The sequence below is a fragment of the Muntiacus reevesi genome, chromosome 10, assembly GCF_963930625.1.
Source record: "Muntiacus reevesi chromosome 10, mMunRee1.1, whole genome shotgun sequence".
In the NCBI taxonomy this organism is placed as follows: Eukaryota; Metazoa; Chordata; class Mammalia; order Artiodactyla; family Cervidae; genus Muntiacus; species Muntiacus reevesi.
This window is the reverse complement of record NC_089258.1, coordinates 80,540,756-80,559,556: the sequence shown is the minus strand read 5'-3', so window position 1 is coordinate 80,559,556 and position 18,801 is coordinate 80,540,756. Positions and strand designations below refer to the sequence as shown.

Here is an 18,801-nt window from a genome sequence, read left to right as displayed (position 1 = left end):
GTCAGGGGAGCTAAAAGAACTTCCAGCTATGACCCAGAGAAATATGCAGATTGCAGTCAGTCATTCAGGAGCTAATTATCCACATTCATCCAAAGCCGCCAGAGGAGACCTAGCGAATCTACCTCGTTTGCCTTATTTTCAGTCACTTATCAGCAAGTTGTGGAGTTTCAGGAGTACCTATAAAAATTAAGCCCAGAGAGCAAAGCAAACTCTCCTATCAGCTGACACTTTGGGCGCTAAGACATAGCTCTGCTAAAGAACTGGGATAAATGAGAAGAGATGATATACCAGAATCACCCCCGGAACTGTTTCAACCAACTCACTGGTTTTGTTCAATCTGTGAATTTGGATTACATCTATCATTTTGGGCTCTGTGATTTATCTGAAGTTCTTAGAAACCTGGTTGAAAGTTACGATATCACAACTTGTGCAAACCCGAGATGGGGGGATGCAGAAGAAGAGAAAGCACTTGCAACGCACATGGAAACACTGAACACTTCATGTAAAACTTCCTTTTGATGTAAAATCATTCAACTCCACTTGGTCAATGAATTTAGGTAATTCACAAACATTTACGCAGAAGTCGAAACCCCTAATACTATAACTCTGTTTAGGGATGGTCTTGTTCATGAGCAGCTCACAGAAGACTGGCAGGCTGGCTGGATCTAAAAATAAAAGAATGGGAAGAAGAGTTGTGCACACATAGAGATGGAGAAAATAATGAAGCTGATTTGCAAGGGAGGATTATGAAAATCAGTGTCTTCAACTTAAGACACACATTGTGAATGATCCAAGTTTTCGTGATGTGTAAGTTAGACTGTGACTTCAAATTACTCCACAGGATAGACGTGTCCTTAAAACTTTCATCTCCTTAGTTTATTTCACTATCAGCAGTTGTTTTACAATGCCTCACTTAATAGTTGTAAGTAAAATAAACCTAAAAGAAGTACAGTTCCACAGTTACGAGTTCAAGTTTAGCAAATCACATGTTTAAGCTAAAACAAAACTGAAACCTCACATTCACCAATCATCGAGTTCCTGCAACAGTTCTTAACAACTTACTGTGTACCAGGAATTAAATCTGTGGGGAATCAAGGGCTGACCTGATGGAATGAATAATTTAGAAAGATCACATATTGTGTTAGCAGTGATGTACAGAATATCTTAGAAAAGGGAGACCAGAGGCACAAAAACCAATGACGAAGAGATGAGTGCCTGGGTCCTGGTGTGGGAAGACAAAGAAATGAGTGGGAGAGAGACATATTTTAAAGGAATAATCAACAAGGAAGACCTGAAAAGTTTCATGATAAAGTGGCATTATTGGTAGAAAAAGGAACCACCTAGAGATGAGGAGTTGGATTTTGGGTTGGGACAGAATACCTTCAGTTTAAGATGATGGTGGCTCTAAATCAGGGGTCCCCAGCCCCTGGGTCATGGACTAGTACTGGTCTGTGGGCTGCAAAGCAGGAGGCATGCAGTGGGCAGACCAGCAGAGCTTCATCTGTGCTTATAGCTGCTCCCCATCGCAGGCGTTCCTGCCTGACCCCTGCCTCCTGTCAGAACAGGGGTGGCATTAGATTCTCACTGGAGTAGGAACCCACTGTGAGTTGCACATTATGACGAGTTATACAATTATTTTATTATACACCACCATGTAATAGTAATAAAGTGCACAATAAAAGTAACGTGTTTGAATCATCCTGAAACCATCCCCCTACCCCAGTCTACAGAAAACTTTTCTTCCATGAAAGAGGTCTGTGGTGCTAAAAAGCTGGGGACTGCTGCTCTAAATGATTGTTGGACTGACTTGATTAACTGAGAACCTGTAGTACGTGGAATTGCTTCCCAATTTATGTCTTTGTTAGTTTTGAAAGAAGCAATCTATGAGGCACACTTTTCCACATTTACCTTCCATTAATGGATGCAGGAAGGACTGATGTTGAAGCTGAAACTCCAAAACTTTGGCCACCTGATGTGAAGAGCTGACTCATTGGAAAAGACCCTGATGCTGGAAAGATTGAAGGCGGGAGCAGAAGGGAATGACAAAGGATGAGATGGTTGGATGGCATCACCAACTCGATGGACATGGGTTTGGGTGGACTCCGGGAGGTGGTGATGGACAGGGAGGCCTGGCGTGCTGTGATTCATGGGGTCACAAAGAGTCGGACATGACTGAGCAACTGAACTGAACTGAATGAATGCAGGTCAGGGAGAATACCTGTTACAGAAAGCTGAGAGGTATCTTTGAAACCTTACTTTCTTCTACAATGAATACTGGCTCAGTTCAGTTGCTCAGTCATGTCCGACTCTTTGCAACCCCATGGACTGCAACACGCCAGGCTTCCCTGTCCATCAGCAACTCCCAGAGCTTGCTCAAACTCATGTCCATCAAGTCGGTGATGCCATCCAAACATCTCATCCTCTGTCATCCCCTTCTCCTCCCGCTTTCAATCTTTCCCGGCATCAGGGTCTTTTCCAATGAGTCAGTTCTTCACATCAGGTGGCCAAGTATTGGAGTTTCAGCTTCAGCATCAGTCCTTCCAATGAACACCCAGGACTGATCTCCTTTAGGATGGACTGGTTGGATCTCCTTGCAGTCCAAGGGACTCTCAAGAGTCTCTCCAACACCATAGCTCAAAAGAATCAATTCTTCGGCGCTCAGCTTTCTTTATGGTCCAACTCACATCCATATATGACTACTGGAAAAAACCATAGCTTTGACTAGACAGACCTTTGTTGGCAAATACTGTCTGTATCTTGCCAATTGACAGTCAATAGAGTCAAACTTTGCCCCTGTGGGCAGCTTGTCAGGAGACTGGGGTTACGCCTCTCTTGCCTACTGCTGAGTTAGTCACAGGGTGCTGTTCTCTTTACAGTAGATCACAGAAGCCAGTGTATTTAGCTCACTGTGGACCTTGGAATTCTAAGAATAGGCACATCTATGCCTATGCTTTGTTGCCCACAGCTCCAGGACCACCTGGCCTGTACTCAACCATCAGCCTCCATTTTATTTTATGGTGTTTGTTTTCTTTAAAGTTTTTATGGTCTTTTAAGGAATGTTTTCCATTTTAAATTAATTATTATTAAATTTCTTAGCTATGCCACATGTCTCATGGGATCTTAGTTTCCTGACGAGGGATTGAGCTCATGTCCTCGGCAGTGGAAGAGTTGATTTCTAACCACTGGACTACCAGGGAATCCCTCATCCTCTGTTTTAATCTCACATCCTCTTCAGAATGGCTGGTGTCCTGTAATGTCAACTGTATCAGCTGCACATCATGGAAGTCCTTTCCAGTTGTGGGCATGTTCAGTTCATCTTTACGTTACATGAGAGTAAGCAAGGAAATTGCATTTTGTTTTTTAAGTACAGGATAAGGAAGGAGGAAACCAGAAGATCGGGAAATGGTTTGCTTGATGTCCCATGTGTTTAGATAGTTAATAAATTTGAGATTTGAATTTAAAGAGCATCTCTGTAGCGATGACACAAACCACAAAATCTGGCTGATTTAATTTATATTAGAGTAAATCAGAAAGGTCTTTATAAAACCCAGGCTGAAGTATTTTCTCCTCCAAAAGTATTAATTCTGAGGAGCTGAGCAGGTTCTTGACACTATCCTGCCACCTCAGTTCCCACTGTCACACTCCATGTAGAGGAGGGAGGGGGGAATTCAGTGCTTTGTATTGGTCACGATGAATTGGTTCCATCACTAAGATGTTACTAACTGTGGGAAATTAGACTGAATCTGCATCATTTCAGGGCCTGTTCTAGGTATCTTGATCTTTGGGGGGAAATATTGTCTAAGAGCTGTCTTTTCTTTGTTACATACCTCTTTGTCTTAAAAAACCCTGACAAGAATTGAAACCAAACAACAAACTAACCAAACCATTAAAAAATCTAACAAGAGATTGGTGTGCTTCAAACGACAATGACTTTGCACCATTGATTAGTATGCAATCATAAAAATTAGTGAAAAGAGCTGCTTCGGTGGCTCAGCGGTAAAGACTCCTCCTGCCGATGTAGGAGACACAGGTTCAATCTTTGGTCGGGGAAGATCCCACATGCTGTGGAGCAACTAAGCCCCTGTGCCACAACTACTGAGCTTGTGTTTGCAACATCTGCAAGAAGAGAAGCCACCACCACGGGAATCCCATGCACTGCAAATAGAGAGTAGCCCCCTCTTGCCCCAACCAGAGAAAAGTCTGCAACAAAATGATTATAAATTGAAAAGCACCTTATGATTCACAAACATTTACATTAAAAAAAAAAAAGGATGTATAGTGAAATTCTAATTTTGATAAAAAAGGTAATATGAACTTTAAAATGTGTGTCCTTATGCATGAAAAGACAAATATCAAAATCTAAAATGTGATCATCTCTGAGCAATGGGGTTACAGGTGAGTTTTGCTTGTCTGTATTTTAATTTTTTTTTCCTATAGGGAACATATAAGAGAAAGTTTTAAGAAAAAAATTCCCCATTTTAATTGCTTTCAATTAAATAATACTGCATTCTGCTACATTTCTGCAATATTGCTCATTTTCTTGCTACATTTTTGAAAATAGGAACTGCAAATTTACAAAAGATTACAAACGTGAAGCCAAATTATGAAGGAGAGGAGAAAGGTGTGTAAGTGGGAGTGGCCAAGGCCAAAACTCAGGAAGAAGACACAGCTTGGCCAGGCCTGGCTCTCCAGGGAGAGGGCAGACCAGTGACACTGGCCACTAGCATGCCCCGGGTCCTCGTATACCCAAGGGCTATGCCGATACTTTACAGGAAATATCTCCAATTCTCGCCACATTCTGGAGATGGTGGAATTGTCTCTATGTGCCACACAATAAAACAGACTCGGGAGGAACTTACTTAAACCTATAGGACTATGTGATCAAGTGGGTGCACTGGGGCTGACAAGGTATTAGTGTTCAGTTCAGTTCAGTTGCTCAGTTGTGTCCAAGTCTTTGTGACCCCATGGACCACAGCACGCCAGGCCTCCCTGTCCATCACCAACTCCCAGAGTTGACTCAAACTCATGTCTATCCAGTTGGTGAAGCCATCCAGCCATCTCATCCTCTGATGTCCCCTTCTCCTCCTGCCTTTAATCTTTCCCAGCATCAGGGTCTTTTCCAGTGAGTCAGTTTTTCATATCAAGTGGCCAAAGTATTGGAGTTTCAGCATCAGTCCTTCCAATGAATATTCAGGACTGATTTCCTTTAGGATGGACTGGTTGGATCTCCCTGCAGTCCAAGGGACTCTCAAGAGTCTTCTCCAACACCACAACTCAAAAGCATCAATTCTTCAGTGCTCAGCTTTCTTCACAGTCCAACTCTCACATCCATACCTGACCACTGGAAAAACCATAGCCTTGACTAGATGGACCTTTGTTGGCAAAGTAATGTCTCTGCTTTTTAATATGCTATCTAGGTTGGTCATAACTTTCCTTCCAAAGAGTAAGCATCTTTTAATTTCATGGTTGCAATCACCATATACAGTGATTTTGGAGCCCAATAAAGTCTGATACTATTTCCACTGTCTCCCCATCTATTTCCCATGAAGTGATGGGACCAGATGCCATGATCTTAGTTTTCTGAATGTTTAAGTCCAACCTTGGGAGTCAGTTATGTCCAGGCTGATCAGTGAGACCACGAGATGTACGCCGTTCTATAAAAGGGCTTCCCTGGTGGTCCAGTGGCAGATAGTCCACCTTGCAATGCAGGGCACATCAGTTTGATTCCTGATCTGGGAAGATCCCACGGGCTGCAGGGCAACTAAACCCAGTCACCACGACTACTGAGCCTGTGCTCTAGAGCCTGGAGACTGCAACTGCTGAGCCCATGTCCTGCAACTATTGAAGTCCTCGAGTCCTAGAGCCCATGGCTCCACAAGAGAGGCCACTGCAATGAGAAGCCCATGCACTGCAGTTAGAGCTGCCTTCACACTAGTAGCCACAGCTAGAGAAAAGCCCACAGAGCAGCAAAGACCCAGCATGGCCAAAAATAAATAAACAAAAGGGGAATGGTGAAATTAGAAAGAGGACTCAAAATGCAGCTTGGGTAAAGGATCTTTTTGGTAAAAGAGAACTAAAAGATGGATAAGGATTGACCACCACACACACACAAAAAGTTTTAGGATGTGGTATGTGCCGCTAGCACCCAAACCGTCCCAGTGATTATTTCAACCACAGATTTTAATTTAAATAATAATAATACCAGCACTGGTTGAACTGATTAGGGTAACAGAAAACCAATGTGGATTATGCTGATGGATCCAAACAGAAAAAGAACCAGAATGTGGGTTGAGAAAGCGAGTCCCTGGTGATGGAGAGGATGAGAAGATACCCATGTATGGAAACTAGTAAAGATACAGGAGAGCACAGAAGCAGACCTTCAATGAATCCACAGCACAGTGAGTCCAAATTGTGTATGTGTCCTGGGGAAAAACTGCTAAATATATCCTCAGAGTAGCAGCTCCCTGGAGAGGCTGGAACAACACTCTTGGGGTTCCTTTCACTCTGGAGTTTATTTGCTTTGCTGCCTGACTCCACCCCTTCTGGGTGTTGGGGTAACAAGAAAGAACAGCACACAGTTCCTGGAATTAAGGGGCTGGCAGAACAGCAGAGAGGTAGAGGACACACTGCAGTGAGTCCAATGTGAAACAGGATGCCAAGAAGTAGCCTCAGTTAATCTAGAACACCAGTTTTTTTCTTTTTCTCTCTTTTCCCCCCTCTACCATTGGAGGTAAACTTGGTCTGCTCTAAGAATTGAGAGAACCAGAAAAAAAAATTCCTTTCCTATTAAATTTTAAAAAATGAACATAATGACACAAATGATAATGATGCTAGTACATAATAATGCAAGGGAGAGAACAAAAGAATCTCACAACAGTAAAATTTTGGTAAAAACAAGAATGAGACAGGTTAGCCATACCTGAGGCTTCCAAACACTAGACACCGGGTAAGGAATTGCTAACTCGCTATGTGATCCTGGATCAACATTTCAGCCTCCCTGATCTTCAATTTCCTCATAAAAATGAGAGAATTAGGCTAGCACAGAAGTTATAAAATGTTTGTCCATTTAAGAATCATGGACTTTTTTTGCTTCCTTTTGTCAAAGATAAGGCATTCATAGGTGCATGGATTTATATTTTCTGTTTTGTTCCATTGACCTATATTCCTGTCTTTGTGCCAGAACCATACTATTTTGATGACTGTAGCTTAGTAGTATAGTCCGAAGTCAGGAAGGTTGATTCCTCCAATCTTTCTCATGATTGCTTTGGCTATTCGAGGTCTTTTGTGTTTCCATACACATTGTGAAATTATTTGTTCTAGTTCTGTGAAAGATACCATTGCTAGGGATTGCATTGAATCTAAAGATCGCTTTGGGTAGTACACTCATTTTCACTATATTGATCCTTCCAATCCAAGAACATGGTATATTTCTCCATCTTTTTGTGTCATCTTTTATTTCTTTCATCAGTGTTTTATGGTTTCCTATATATAGGTCTTTTGTTTCTTTATGTAAATTTATTCCTAAGTTATTTTATTCTTTTCATTGCAATGGTGAATGGGATTGTTCCCTTAATTTCTCTTTCTGATTTTTCATTGTTAGTGTATAGGAATGCAAGGGATTTCTGTGTATTGATTTTACATCCTGAAATTTTACTATACTCATTGATTAGCTCTAGTAATTTTCTGGTGACATTTTTAGGATTTTCTATGTAGAGGATCATGTAATCTGCAAACAGTGGGAGTTTTACTTCTTCCTTTCCAATCTGGATTCCTTTTATTTCTTTTGCTTCTCTGATTGCTGTGGCTAGGATTTCCAAAACTATATTGAGTATTAGTTGAGAGTGGGCACTCTTGTCTTATTTTTAATGGAAATAAAAGCAAAAATAAACAAATGGGACATAATTAAACTTAAAATCTTTTGCACAATGAAGGAAACTATAAGGTGAAAAGACAGCCTTCAGAATGGGAGAAAATAATAGCAAATGAAACAACTGACAAAGAATTAATCTCCAAAAATATACAAGCAGCTCATGTAACTCAATACCAGAATAATGAACAACCCAATCAAAAAGTGGACAAAGGACCTAAACAGACATTTCTTCAAAGACATACAGATGGCTAATAAACATGTGAAAAGATGGTCAACATCACTCATTATTAGAGAAATGCAAATCAAAACCACAATGAGGTAGGTATCTACCATCTCACACCAGTCAGAATGGCCACCATCAAAAAGTCTACAAACAATAAATGCTGGAGAGGGTGTGGAGAAAAGGGAACACTCTTACACTGTTGGTGGGAATGCAAATTACAGCCATTTTGGAGAACAGTGTGGAGATTCCTTAAAAAACTGGGAATAGAACTCCCATACAACCCAGCAATCCCACTGCTGCACATACACCCCAAGGAAACCAGAACTGAAAGAGACACGTGTACCCCAATGTTCATTGCAGCACTGTTTACAGTAGCCAGGACATGGAAGCAACCTAGCTGTCCAGTGGCAGATGAATAGATAAGGAAGATGTGGTACATATACACCATGGAATATTACTCAACTATGAAAAGGAACACATTTTTGAGTCTGTTCAAATGAGGTAGACAAAACTGGAGCCTATTATACAGAGTGAAGTAAGTCAGAAAGAGAAAGACAAATACTGTGTATTAATGCATATATATGGAATTTAGAAAGATGGTACCGACGATCCTACATGAAGGAGACACAGACGTAACGGACAGACTTTCGGACTCAGTGGGAGAAGATGAGGGTGGGATGATTTGAGAGAATAGCATTGAAACATGTACATTACCATATGTGAAATACACGACCAGTGCAAGTTCAATGCATGAAGCAGGGCACCCAAAGCTGGTGCTCTGGGACAACCCAGAGGGATGGGGTGAGGAGGGAGGTGGGAAGGGGTCCAGGATGGGGGACACATGTATACTGGTGGCTGATTCATATTGATGTGTGGCAAAAACCATCACAATATTGTAATTATCCTCCAGCTCAAACAAGTTTAATTGAAAAAAAAAAAAAAGAATCAGGGACTTATTAATAAACCAAATTCTCTGGGCTTAACCCTAGAGTTTTGACTTACTATCTCCTGCACAAGGCCCAGGAATCTGCATTTAAGGGAACCCCTCAGATGGTGGAAGATACCCTCACTCTGGGGAACACAGCCTGAAAGATCCTGTGTTCTGTGTGAGGCGTCATCAATGCAAAAGGGAAATAGCAGAAGTATTAAATATGCAACTAACTTGCCATTTCTTTTCTTCCTGTTTCCATTTATATGTTCCCATTGTAATATATCACAAACAGTTTAAATTAGGAATTATTTCATAAACAGTATAATTTAATCTGTATGTAATTCCTTCTTCAGTGAAATCAAAATTATATTTTCAGAAGACGAGGCTGAAAGGCAACACTGCACTCCCACTAAGAAAAATAATTAACTTGTATTCACAAAACAAAATGAAAGGTTTCCCTCAAATATTGCTTTATGAATTATGATGTGGAGAGTCTGAGAAATCTAATGTAGGCAACTTCCATTCTCTTACTGAGCACGTGTATTAAAAGTAGTGATGGTTTCCTGTTGGTTAGCAAGTTGATTGCCTGTTCGTTAGCAAGCCATCCCTGCGGCTCCTGGGGGTGTAGGGCGGGGTGGGAGTGCCCTACGGACCAGCGGGAGGGGGGCGGGACAGGGCAGCACCTGCCCCAGCTGGCTGGCGGGCTGGAGAGCACAACCACCTCCAGACACCTCAGTGCAGATGCCCCTTCCCACTGCGCGTGGACAAGGAAAACTGGTACTCAGGTTTGCACCACCCCTTTGGGGCAACTCCTCTGCCACCCGGCATTTTCAGGATAATAGTATTTTGTTAATGAAAAAAATACCTTAACTTCCCTCTAGTGGCAAAGATACGTGATTTGATTGTGCGACCGTTTGGTATGGACACTCCTCATCCTGAGAAACGATTTGCATCCAGTTGAAATTACGGTATACATTTCCTCAGCTGGCCTCTTTTTAATTCAACTACTTTGTGATTCATTTTACAAAGTTTCCCTGCCATCCTTCTCCCTTGGCATTTAATCTGTTTCAAATTTAAGTTTACGAGGACTACAAGAGCTTTGATGGTTCCATATTTATTAAGTGAAGATCAAAGGTCTTCTTTGCTTTTTTTTTTAGTTTTTACACATCTGCAAGGGATACCGTTACATTTCAGATGACAGCTTTTCTTTCCACCAAAGAATTTAGCATAAGAATGCCTTCAAGCATTTGTTTTTCTCTAAGCTCTCTAAACGTTCTCCGATTGTAAGCATACCGCCATCACACATGGAATTTCATTCAGTGTTATGTTTCAAGAACATCAGGAATTCAACACACTATTCTTTATTGCCACCAGATACAGCTTTGTTCCTGTTCTTCTCACAAAGCCCTTTTTCTAGTAAGACTGGCTTTAGGGCTCATAAAAGGGTGTACAGTCAAAGGTTGTTATCATCCTAAATAGACCCTGTAGAGAAGAGGGCCCTTTGTTGTTTCTGTCTGGCCAAGGATCATCAACATATTTATTTAAAAGATGGATCACACCACCAAAAAAAAAAAAAAAAAAAGATGGATCACAGATGGAGACAGATATAAAGCAGGCAGAAGACTCCTGTCCCAATATATAAAGAACTAAGCATCAGTAAGAAAAGGACAAAGAATCCAATAGAAAAGGGGGCAAACTACCCCAACAGGCAACTGCAGAGCAGGGAGCTCAAACGATCAATAAATGTAAAAAGGCGCTCCAGCCACCAGTCAGCAGAAAAACACAAAGTGAAGTGGCAGAAGACTGTCTCACACAGATCATAACACCAAAAATCACAAAGTTTAGTTGGTGGGAACGGAAATCAGTGCAGTCATCACGGAGAACAATATGGAGGCCTCTTAAAAAAGTAAAAAAATAGAACTACCAGATTATCTGACGATCTCATTCGCAGGCATATATTCAGACAAAATGATCATTCGAAGTTACAGGCACCCAGCACAGAAAAAAGATATACAGCGACAATGGGCACACAGCCAGGGTGCGGAAGCAACCTAAAAGTCCATCGGCAGAGGAAGGGATGAAGGAGATGCACTGCATACACACGATGGAGCGTCAGTCACAGAAAAGAATGAAATGATCTCGCTTGCAGCAACAGAGATGCGGCCAGAGGTGAGCAAACTAAGTGAAGCAAATCAGAAACAGGAAGACAAATATATCATCTATCACCTCTAAGCAGAATATAAAAAATACAACAAACTAGTGAACAAAACGGGGAAAGAAACAGACTCACAGATACAGAGGACAAACTAGTGGTTACCAGTGGAGAGAGAAGCAGGTGGGGGCAATACAGAGGAGGGGAATAAAAGAAGGGTTATTATGGGATTATATGAAATCGTTGTGTGACACTTGGGAAAATTTTAAAGTACTATAAATGTAAAGAATCTTTCATTCAATAAAAACAGTAAATTTAAAAAACTCTTAAAAAAAATATTCAGAAAAAAAAAAAATTCCAGGAAATTCCAAAAAAAACAAAGCTTGAATTTGCCTCATACCAGAAATTATTTACATAGCATTTTTATACTGTATTAGGTGTCATAAGCAATCTAGAGGTGGTTTAAAGTATACAGGAGGATGCGTGTAGGTTGTGTACAGATACCATGGCCTTTTATATAAGGGAACTGAGGACTATCCTTGGGTTTTGGGATCTGTAGACAGTCCTAGACCAAATCCCTGTGGATACTGAGGGACGACTATAAACACAGAACATTTAAAGAAGAAACCAAACTGGCTAATGAACAATTGGAATCTCATAGTAATCAAGGAAATGGAAGTTAAAACTAGGTATTTTTCACCCATCAGATTGGCAAAAAGAGCAACGCTGTTTTAATTAACTGGCCTACTTTGTGCTGCAGTGAACAGATCACATAGACTGGGGGCTTCAACGGCAAACACAGAGCTGGAAGCTCTGAGATCGGGCTGAGCTCCTGCTGGAGGCCCTCCCCTCTTCCTGGTTTCCGGATGGCTTCTTTCGAGGTTCTCTCCTCTCTTCTCCTAAGAGCAAGAAACCCATTCATGAAGGTGCCACCTTTATGACCTAATTCTCTCCCAAAGGCCTCACCTCCCAACACCATCACACTTGGGGGTTAGGATTTCGACGCATGAATTTGGGGGAGGGTAGGAAAGGTTAAAGCATTTGCCTGCAATGCAGGAGACCTGGGTTCGATCCCTGGGTTGGGAAGATCCCCTGGAGAAGGAAATGGCAACCCACTCCAGTATTCTTGCCTGGAGAATCCCACGTACGGAGGAGCCTGGTGGGCTACAGTCCATGGGGTCGCAAAGGGTCAGATATGACTAAGCGACTTCACTTTCTTTCTTTCACTTTATACAAACATTCAGTCCATGAGAGCAACATCATGCTCTATAAAAAAGCCACTCACTAGATCTGGTTTCTGTGCATTAGGAATTCAGTAGTGGTTCAGTTGGGCAGGTCCAACTGTGTGACTCCTTCTCATGAGGCATCCCTGAAGTCTGGATGGGGCTGGAGGGAGTCCTGGGCTCCTCTCCACACCTGCCCGAGAGGCCTCCTGGCACAGCAATGATCTTCCTCCAGAACAAGCAGTCCAAGGGGCTTCCCTGGGGGCTCAGGCGGTAAAGAACCTGCCTGTAATTGGGGAGACTGGGGTTCAATCCCTGGGTCGGGGAGATCCCCTGGAGGAGATGGCAACCCACTCCGGTATACTTGCCTGGAGAATCCCATGGACACAAGAGCCTGGCAGGCTACAGTCCACAGGGTCCCAAATAGTCAGACACAACTGAGCGACTAACACACCACCACCACGGGAAATAATTTTCTGGGTCATTTCCTGTGAGCTGTCTTATACTGAAACGCCCATCAGGTGGAAGCAGTTAACTATAGGATCACCAGACTGTAGCCATGACGTTGTTGTTCAGCCGCTCAGTCGTGTCTGACTCTGCGATCCCACAGATTGCAGCACGCCAGGCTTTAGTCCATGACATAAGCTGTCACAGTTTTGAGAACCGGTCTCAGTGAAATGGGAACAAATCAACCCAGGAAGTGAAAACTAACTGTACCTTAAACAACCAAGATGATGCTGGTCAGACCCACCAATCACCAATTTCCTGTTTTCCTCCTGCCTTCAATCTTTACCAGCATCAGGATCTTTTCCAAGGAGTCAGTTCTTCGCATCAGGTGGCCAAAGTATTGGAGTTTCAGCTTCAGCACCAGTACTTCCAGTGAATATTCAGGACTGATCTCCTTTAGGATGGACTAGCTGAATCTCCTTGCAGTCCAAGGGACTCTCAGAGAGTCTCCTCCAACACAACAGTTCAAAAGCATCAATTCTTTGGCACTCAGCTTTCTTTATGGTCCAACTCTCACATCCACACATGCCTAATGGAAAAACCACAGCTTTGACTAGATGGACCTTTGCTGGCAAAGTGATGTCTCTGCTTTTTAATGTATTGTCTAGGTTTGTCATAGCTTTTCTTTCAAGGAGCAAGCGTCTTTATGAGACTGCTTGTCCCGCTCGTTTTTCTCACAAAGAGTGTTGGTCCATTTACCACCCAAATGTTTACTGCGCTGAAACCAGACATTTCACAAGTTAGGTGGGAGTCAAGTCTCCCCAATTTTACCTATTTGGCCACTCCATGATCTGTGATTAACTTCAGAGTTTGAGAGTTCCAGAAAAATTTCTAATATTCAAGACATATTAATAAATTTAGAGGTACAAGCTACTTTTCTTTTAAATGTAAGTTTTTAGCAAGAAAGTGATCCTCAACAGAGTTTGACTACAATTTAAAAACAAAATGTAATACCACTGTTTCAGAATTTCAGTAGGTATTTTATAATGCTTGTAAAACACGTTACTGGTGAGAAAGTCTGAGAACATACTTTTCTGGCCGGGAGAGCTGGGCAACCCCTCTGCAGACTGTCAACACAGGCCTCTGGGGGCTGGGGCTGCAGGGATCATCTTTCTCACCACCCCCACATGGCGCCCCCACAGGGCCCTTGCACACAACACTTCACCCATGTTCACTAAGTTTAACTGGAGAAGTTACACCCAACACAGCATGAAAACTCTTGATACATTGGATACTGAATACAGTTACATAGTTTCAAAGTCAAGAAAAAACATTTTATTCAATGAGGTAGATAAAAATACTCAAAAATAAACTCAACAGTAAAGCATTCTCAGAAGTGTCCACACACCATGGATTTATAATGTATCTTTGAATTTATGCAATTTTTTTCATAATTCTTGGCTATTCAAGTGGTTTTCAATGTTTAGCATACTTAACATTTTTATTTAGCCAAAGTAACCTCTAAAAAGATGTAACGCAAAATAATTTATTTCTTAAATGCCTACATATTTACAATCATAAAAATTTTCATGCATTATAACATGAGATACATGTTCACATTTATTAAAAATTTAAAATCTTAGGAAATCTATTTTAGCTACTTATGGAAAAATTAAAGGCTGATCAGAAACTGTCAAATTAGTATTATTAGCTGAAGATTTCACCATAATCCTGAACAGTATTTGGTCATGAATACCTTCACTTTACTTTTAAAGCCACAATTTTTTTAAATTCTCATAGTGGGGCAGTAAGATTTCACTCCAAATCAGAGTCACATATGGAAAGGAGCTTTTAATTCAAGGTTTCATTATGATCCATGGTATAAAGATATATTTTCATGAGGGTTACATGATGGATAGCCAACAGGGAAATGTGCTACCAGAGGAGAGCAGACTAAGCATGCACGGCACAACAAACTACTTGAGAACAAGCTATGTCCTTGATTATTGCCAGCTTCTCTGTAATGTTCAGGTTCTCAAAGGTCACTGAATTTTATAATTATCTCCAAACAATTTTCTTCATGGTCGTTTAAGCTTTGTCTAAACAGCTGGGTGTGTTGCCAAGCAACAACACCATCTCCTCTGCTTAATTCTGCTTCCAGGATAACTTCAGTGGCCCCAGAAAAATCGTGATAGGAGCGAAGAGTTTTATCTATTGGAGGAAAAAAAAAATTAACACTTTGCTTTTGATAAGAACACAAAGAATGCATTTTATATAACTACCTTATAGGTAAAAATCAACTCTTAAAAAATAAATACAAATTATTCTTTATGGAGGAAATGTGTTCTCTGAAAAAGAAATGACTTTTCTCCTTCCATTTGTGCTTCACAATAAGAAACATAAGCCCTTTTATTATATGAGGTTAAACTACAGGTTTTAACTGAAACATATTTTTTTTTTTTACTGTAATAGTATGAATGACTCCAGGGTAAGAAAAACCCTTAACTACATTTCAAGTAAGTACAACTCCCCTCCAGAGCATTAAGCACACCCTCCATGACTAGTTCCCCAGGCAGACGCTCACCGCCCGTCAGAGCTAGTTGTGCAGCATCAGACCGCAGCCTCCACTGTACCACTCCAGTCTCAAAGGTCTGACTACTTGTCCGAATGGAAATACTATCTACTTTTAGGCCAACTGACCCACATTCAAACTTCCAGGAAATGTAAGCATAAGATGATCCTTCCTTGCGGGCTAAATACACCTGTAAAGAGGGAGGGAAAAAAGGGGCTGTCAGAAATAATCAACCAGTGTAAGAGCACAGATCGTCAAGAGTCTGTCACATGTGCGAAGAACATCTGGTTATTAAAAACCTCATTTTTCCCCACTGCAAAGATTTTTACCGCTAACAATTTTTCATGTTACTAGCATCTCTTGCTAGGGATGGAAGATACTATTTGAATGATAGGTGCATCAGTTAGTACAGCCCTAAGGCTGCCCGCTAACCAAATTTTGGTGAATTATATTCTCTTTTAAGTGATTAAGTCCAGCTGTTTAAAATGAACTTTATGATGAATCTGGATGAAAATGAAGAGTCCTCTTAAATGCAATTATTCCTTAATTTATCTTCTTTTCTAAGCCTGGGTTTTCAGATAAGCTTTCCTAGAATGAGAAGGGCCACACCCTATAAACCAAGAAATACCTTGGTCACTGCTGAAGTAATGGTCTGGTTAAAAAGGTCATGTCCATGCTCCTCTCGTGCCTCTCTGAACAGGACGCTCCCCGGACCTTCGCCATCAGCGCCCTGACCAACATCCCAGTGGAGGCATCCAGGCTCACCGAAGCCTCCAGTCTATCTGCTCTCACAGGTTCATCTACACTCTGCAAATGTTAGTATGAAAACGGATGTCCACTCACCCCAGCTCAACCCCCTGAGAATCTCTTTCATCATTTATGCCCAGTGTCCAAATTCTCCACACAAAAATCTGGACATTATAAGTCTTAGAGGAAAAAAAACCAAAAACCTCTTTCTTTCATTATATGGCACTTGTCAATATGGTCATGACTTTATTCTCAATTTTCTGCAATTGCCTAATTAACACTTTTAAAATGCCACTTCCTTCATATCACTTGCCTGGTCTAGAACTCACAGCAAGTGCCTGCCTCTCATATTATAGTCAAACTCTTGGCTTTCAAGGTCCTCCAGAATTTCATCCTGCCTTGAACTGCCAATACTCTGTGACCCAAGTATAACTATTTCATTTCAGATGTACTTGTATTATGTAACTTAACCAAATCATAAACTCTCTGGGGCATAGGTTCTGGATTTACAGAGTTTAACAAACAGCATTTATTTGTACCTGCACAGACACATGCACTCTTTCAGAGACATCTAATCTACTTCTCAGGGGCAAACAGCTGGAAGTACCACAAGAAACACAGCTGCCATCTAAGTCCGTACTATTCCAGTTTTCAGTCATCAAGTAAGACGTCAATCACTGCCAGCACGTTATCAACATTTCATTCTATTTGGCAACCTATAGTTTTCTTCCAGGTTAAATGTGTCAGCTAATTTGAGTTTTCAGAATTAGCGAGCTGGCGATGATAAAATCATTAAGCAATCAAGTCTCCAAGGAAAACCACGTAACCTCCTGAGACCAGAAACGCACACCCGCCTACTGCTGTTCTGCACAGCAGGCCCGACTCTAGGACCTCGGCCTGCGGGTGGCCACCGCATCCCCCCTGCAGCTGTCTGCAGGGGAACTGGCCTCAGGGCTGCACCTGTGCTCCTGGGGGCCAGACGTTCACCTCTGCTGAACAACCGGGCCTCTATGGGTTATCCATGACTTAACTACTCCTCCAAAACAGAGGTTAGTAAAGGGGGTCATCTGAAAAAAGTGAGCCAAACAGAGGGGTTACTAGAAGAAAGGTGGTGGAAAGAAATGAAAAGACTGGGGGAAAGTGACCTTCTTACTTCTGTGTGTCTTCTATGTCCTGTGTTTTTTCAGAGCTCAGTAGCTTCAAATGCCCCCCATAAAAGTGTAGGCATATAAAACAGGATAAGCTGAAGTCAGGTTAACCTCAAATTTCAAGTTGCCCCCAAGACCTGCCTTCATTGCATCAGGTGGGTCTGGGCCAGAACTGTAAAAGGTTTCTGATAGCTATTGAACCTGTCTGAGAATTGCTTTTTCTAACACTCACATTTTTCAGTTCTAAAGGCATCAGTTTTTAATGACTCTAAAAAGTTAAAGGGTAAGACGGAATTCATCACTGAATTCTTAAATGCTTAAATAAACCTTTAAACACATTGTGAGCAAATAAAAGTTCCCTTAGGTTAAAGGAAGAGCACATGGAGATAAAACAGGTCCCATTTCTATTGAAAATTCATGTCATCTTTTTTGCACAATATATTCTATCTGTAGCATTTTAGCCAACTTATTTAACTCAGCATTTTTAGAGGTGGTAGGATGTTACTATATAGAGTATACTCAGTTGGTAATTTGAAACCAAAAACAACAGGATTTATATAAACCTCCAATTGTGGTCCAGTCTATGTTGTAAAACCAACAGAACTAGTAATTATAATTTATTTAGAAGAAAAAAACACTTTATAACCTCTTAGTCAACTATTTGCTCTAAAGGGGGAAAAAAAGCACTTTTGTAACTGCTGCCTGTTGCAGACTCCTGTCTGTGTGCTGGCCTTTTAAACTCACAGGTGAGGCCCCTGGCCCCGCTCCGGCACCTGTGAGGACAGAGGCACACGACCGCCTGCTAAGAGGGGCGAGATCGATGGCATGGGGTCAAGCCGTGCTGCTCACGAGGCACCCTGACGGAACCAGTCCTGCGGGCTGTGGCCGTGACCACTGCTTTCAATACCAAGAACAACGTGCACGCCAGCTTCCTCCCGCATCTCCCGTTCTTGTGAAGACCTTCACACGATGATTTTCTGATGACTACACGCCAGGCTGGTCAGCCCACCGTTCCGGCTTCCTGGAGGTCTGGTGTGTACTGCTCTTGTTGGGAGTGGTTCTCTAGCATGCTCTTAAAAATCAGCATTCTGCTGAGGCTGCTGAACGAGCTCTAATTGAGTTCACCGTGCAGTCAGTCATGCCTGCATCTCCAGCAGAGCAGCTGTATTTCAAGTCTTCCTCCAATGCTAGTACATTGCCCTTGCTCAGCAATCTTAATCCTGGTTATTCCGTTTTCTCGCTTAGGTCCGTCATGAACACTGTCAGTTCCCACTGTCTGGTCCACGCTTCCCACGCTTCCACGCGCAGCCTCTGGATGGCCAGTGTGACGATGGGCTTCCCTCGCCAGAACGCCTGCGTGGTTTCCTATTGCATGACTGCAAGGCCACCCAAGCCCCTGGGGCCTGACCCGCTCACCTCTGCAGCCTCACTTCCCACATTCCCGACGCCTCCCTCTTCTCTGAACCTGCTAGCTGTCTCTCAGGTCGG

General features: G+C 42.0%; 1 protein-coding gene across 4 annotated transcripts in view; it reads right to left on the bottom strand.

The window, feature by feature from the left end:
- Positions 1-14,671: 14,671 nt before the first annotated feature.
- NGLY1 (N-glycanase 1) overlaps positions 14,672-18,801 on the bottom strand; it is a 56,736-nt gene continuing 52,606 nt past the window's right edge. For 3 of the 4 annotated variants that reach the window (XM_065946373.1, XM_065946375.1, XM_065946374.1), the window contains exons 11-12: positions 15,431-15,608; positions 14,672-15,057 (exon numbers count right to left, since the gene is read on the bottom strand). In XM_065946373.1, coding sequence (XP_065802445.1) covers positions 14,882-15,057; positions 15,431-15,608 — 354 coding nt within the window. In that variant the 3' untranslated portion in view covers positions 14,672-14,881. The remainder of the gene's footprint in view (positions 15,058-15,430; positions 15,609-18,801) is intronic. The other variant, XM_065946376.1, reaches the window with a different exon arrangement.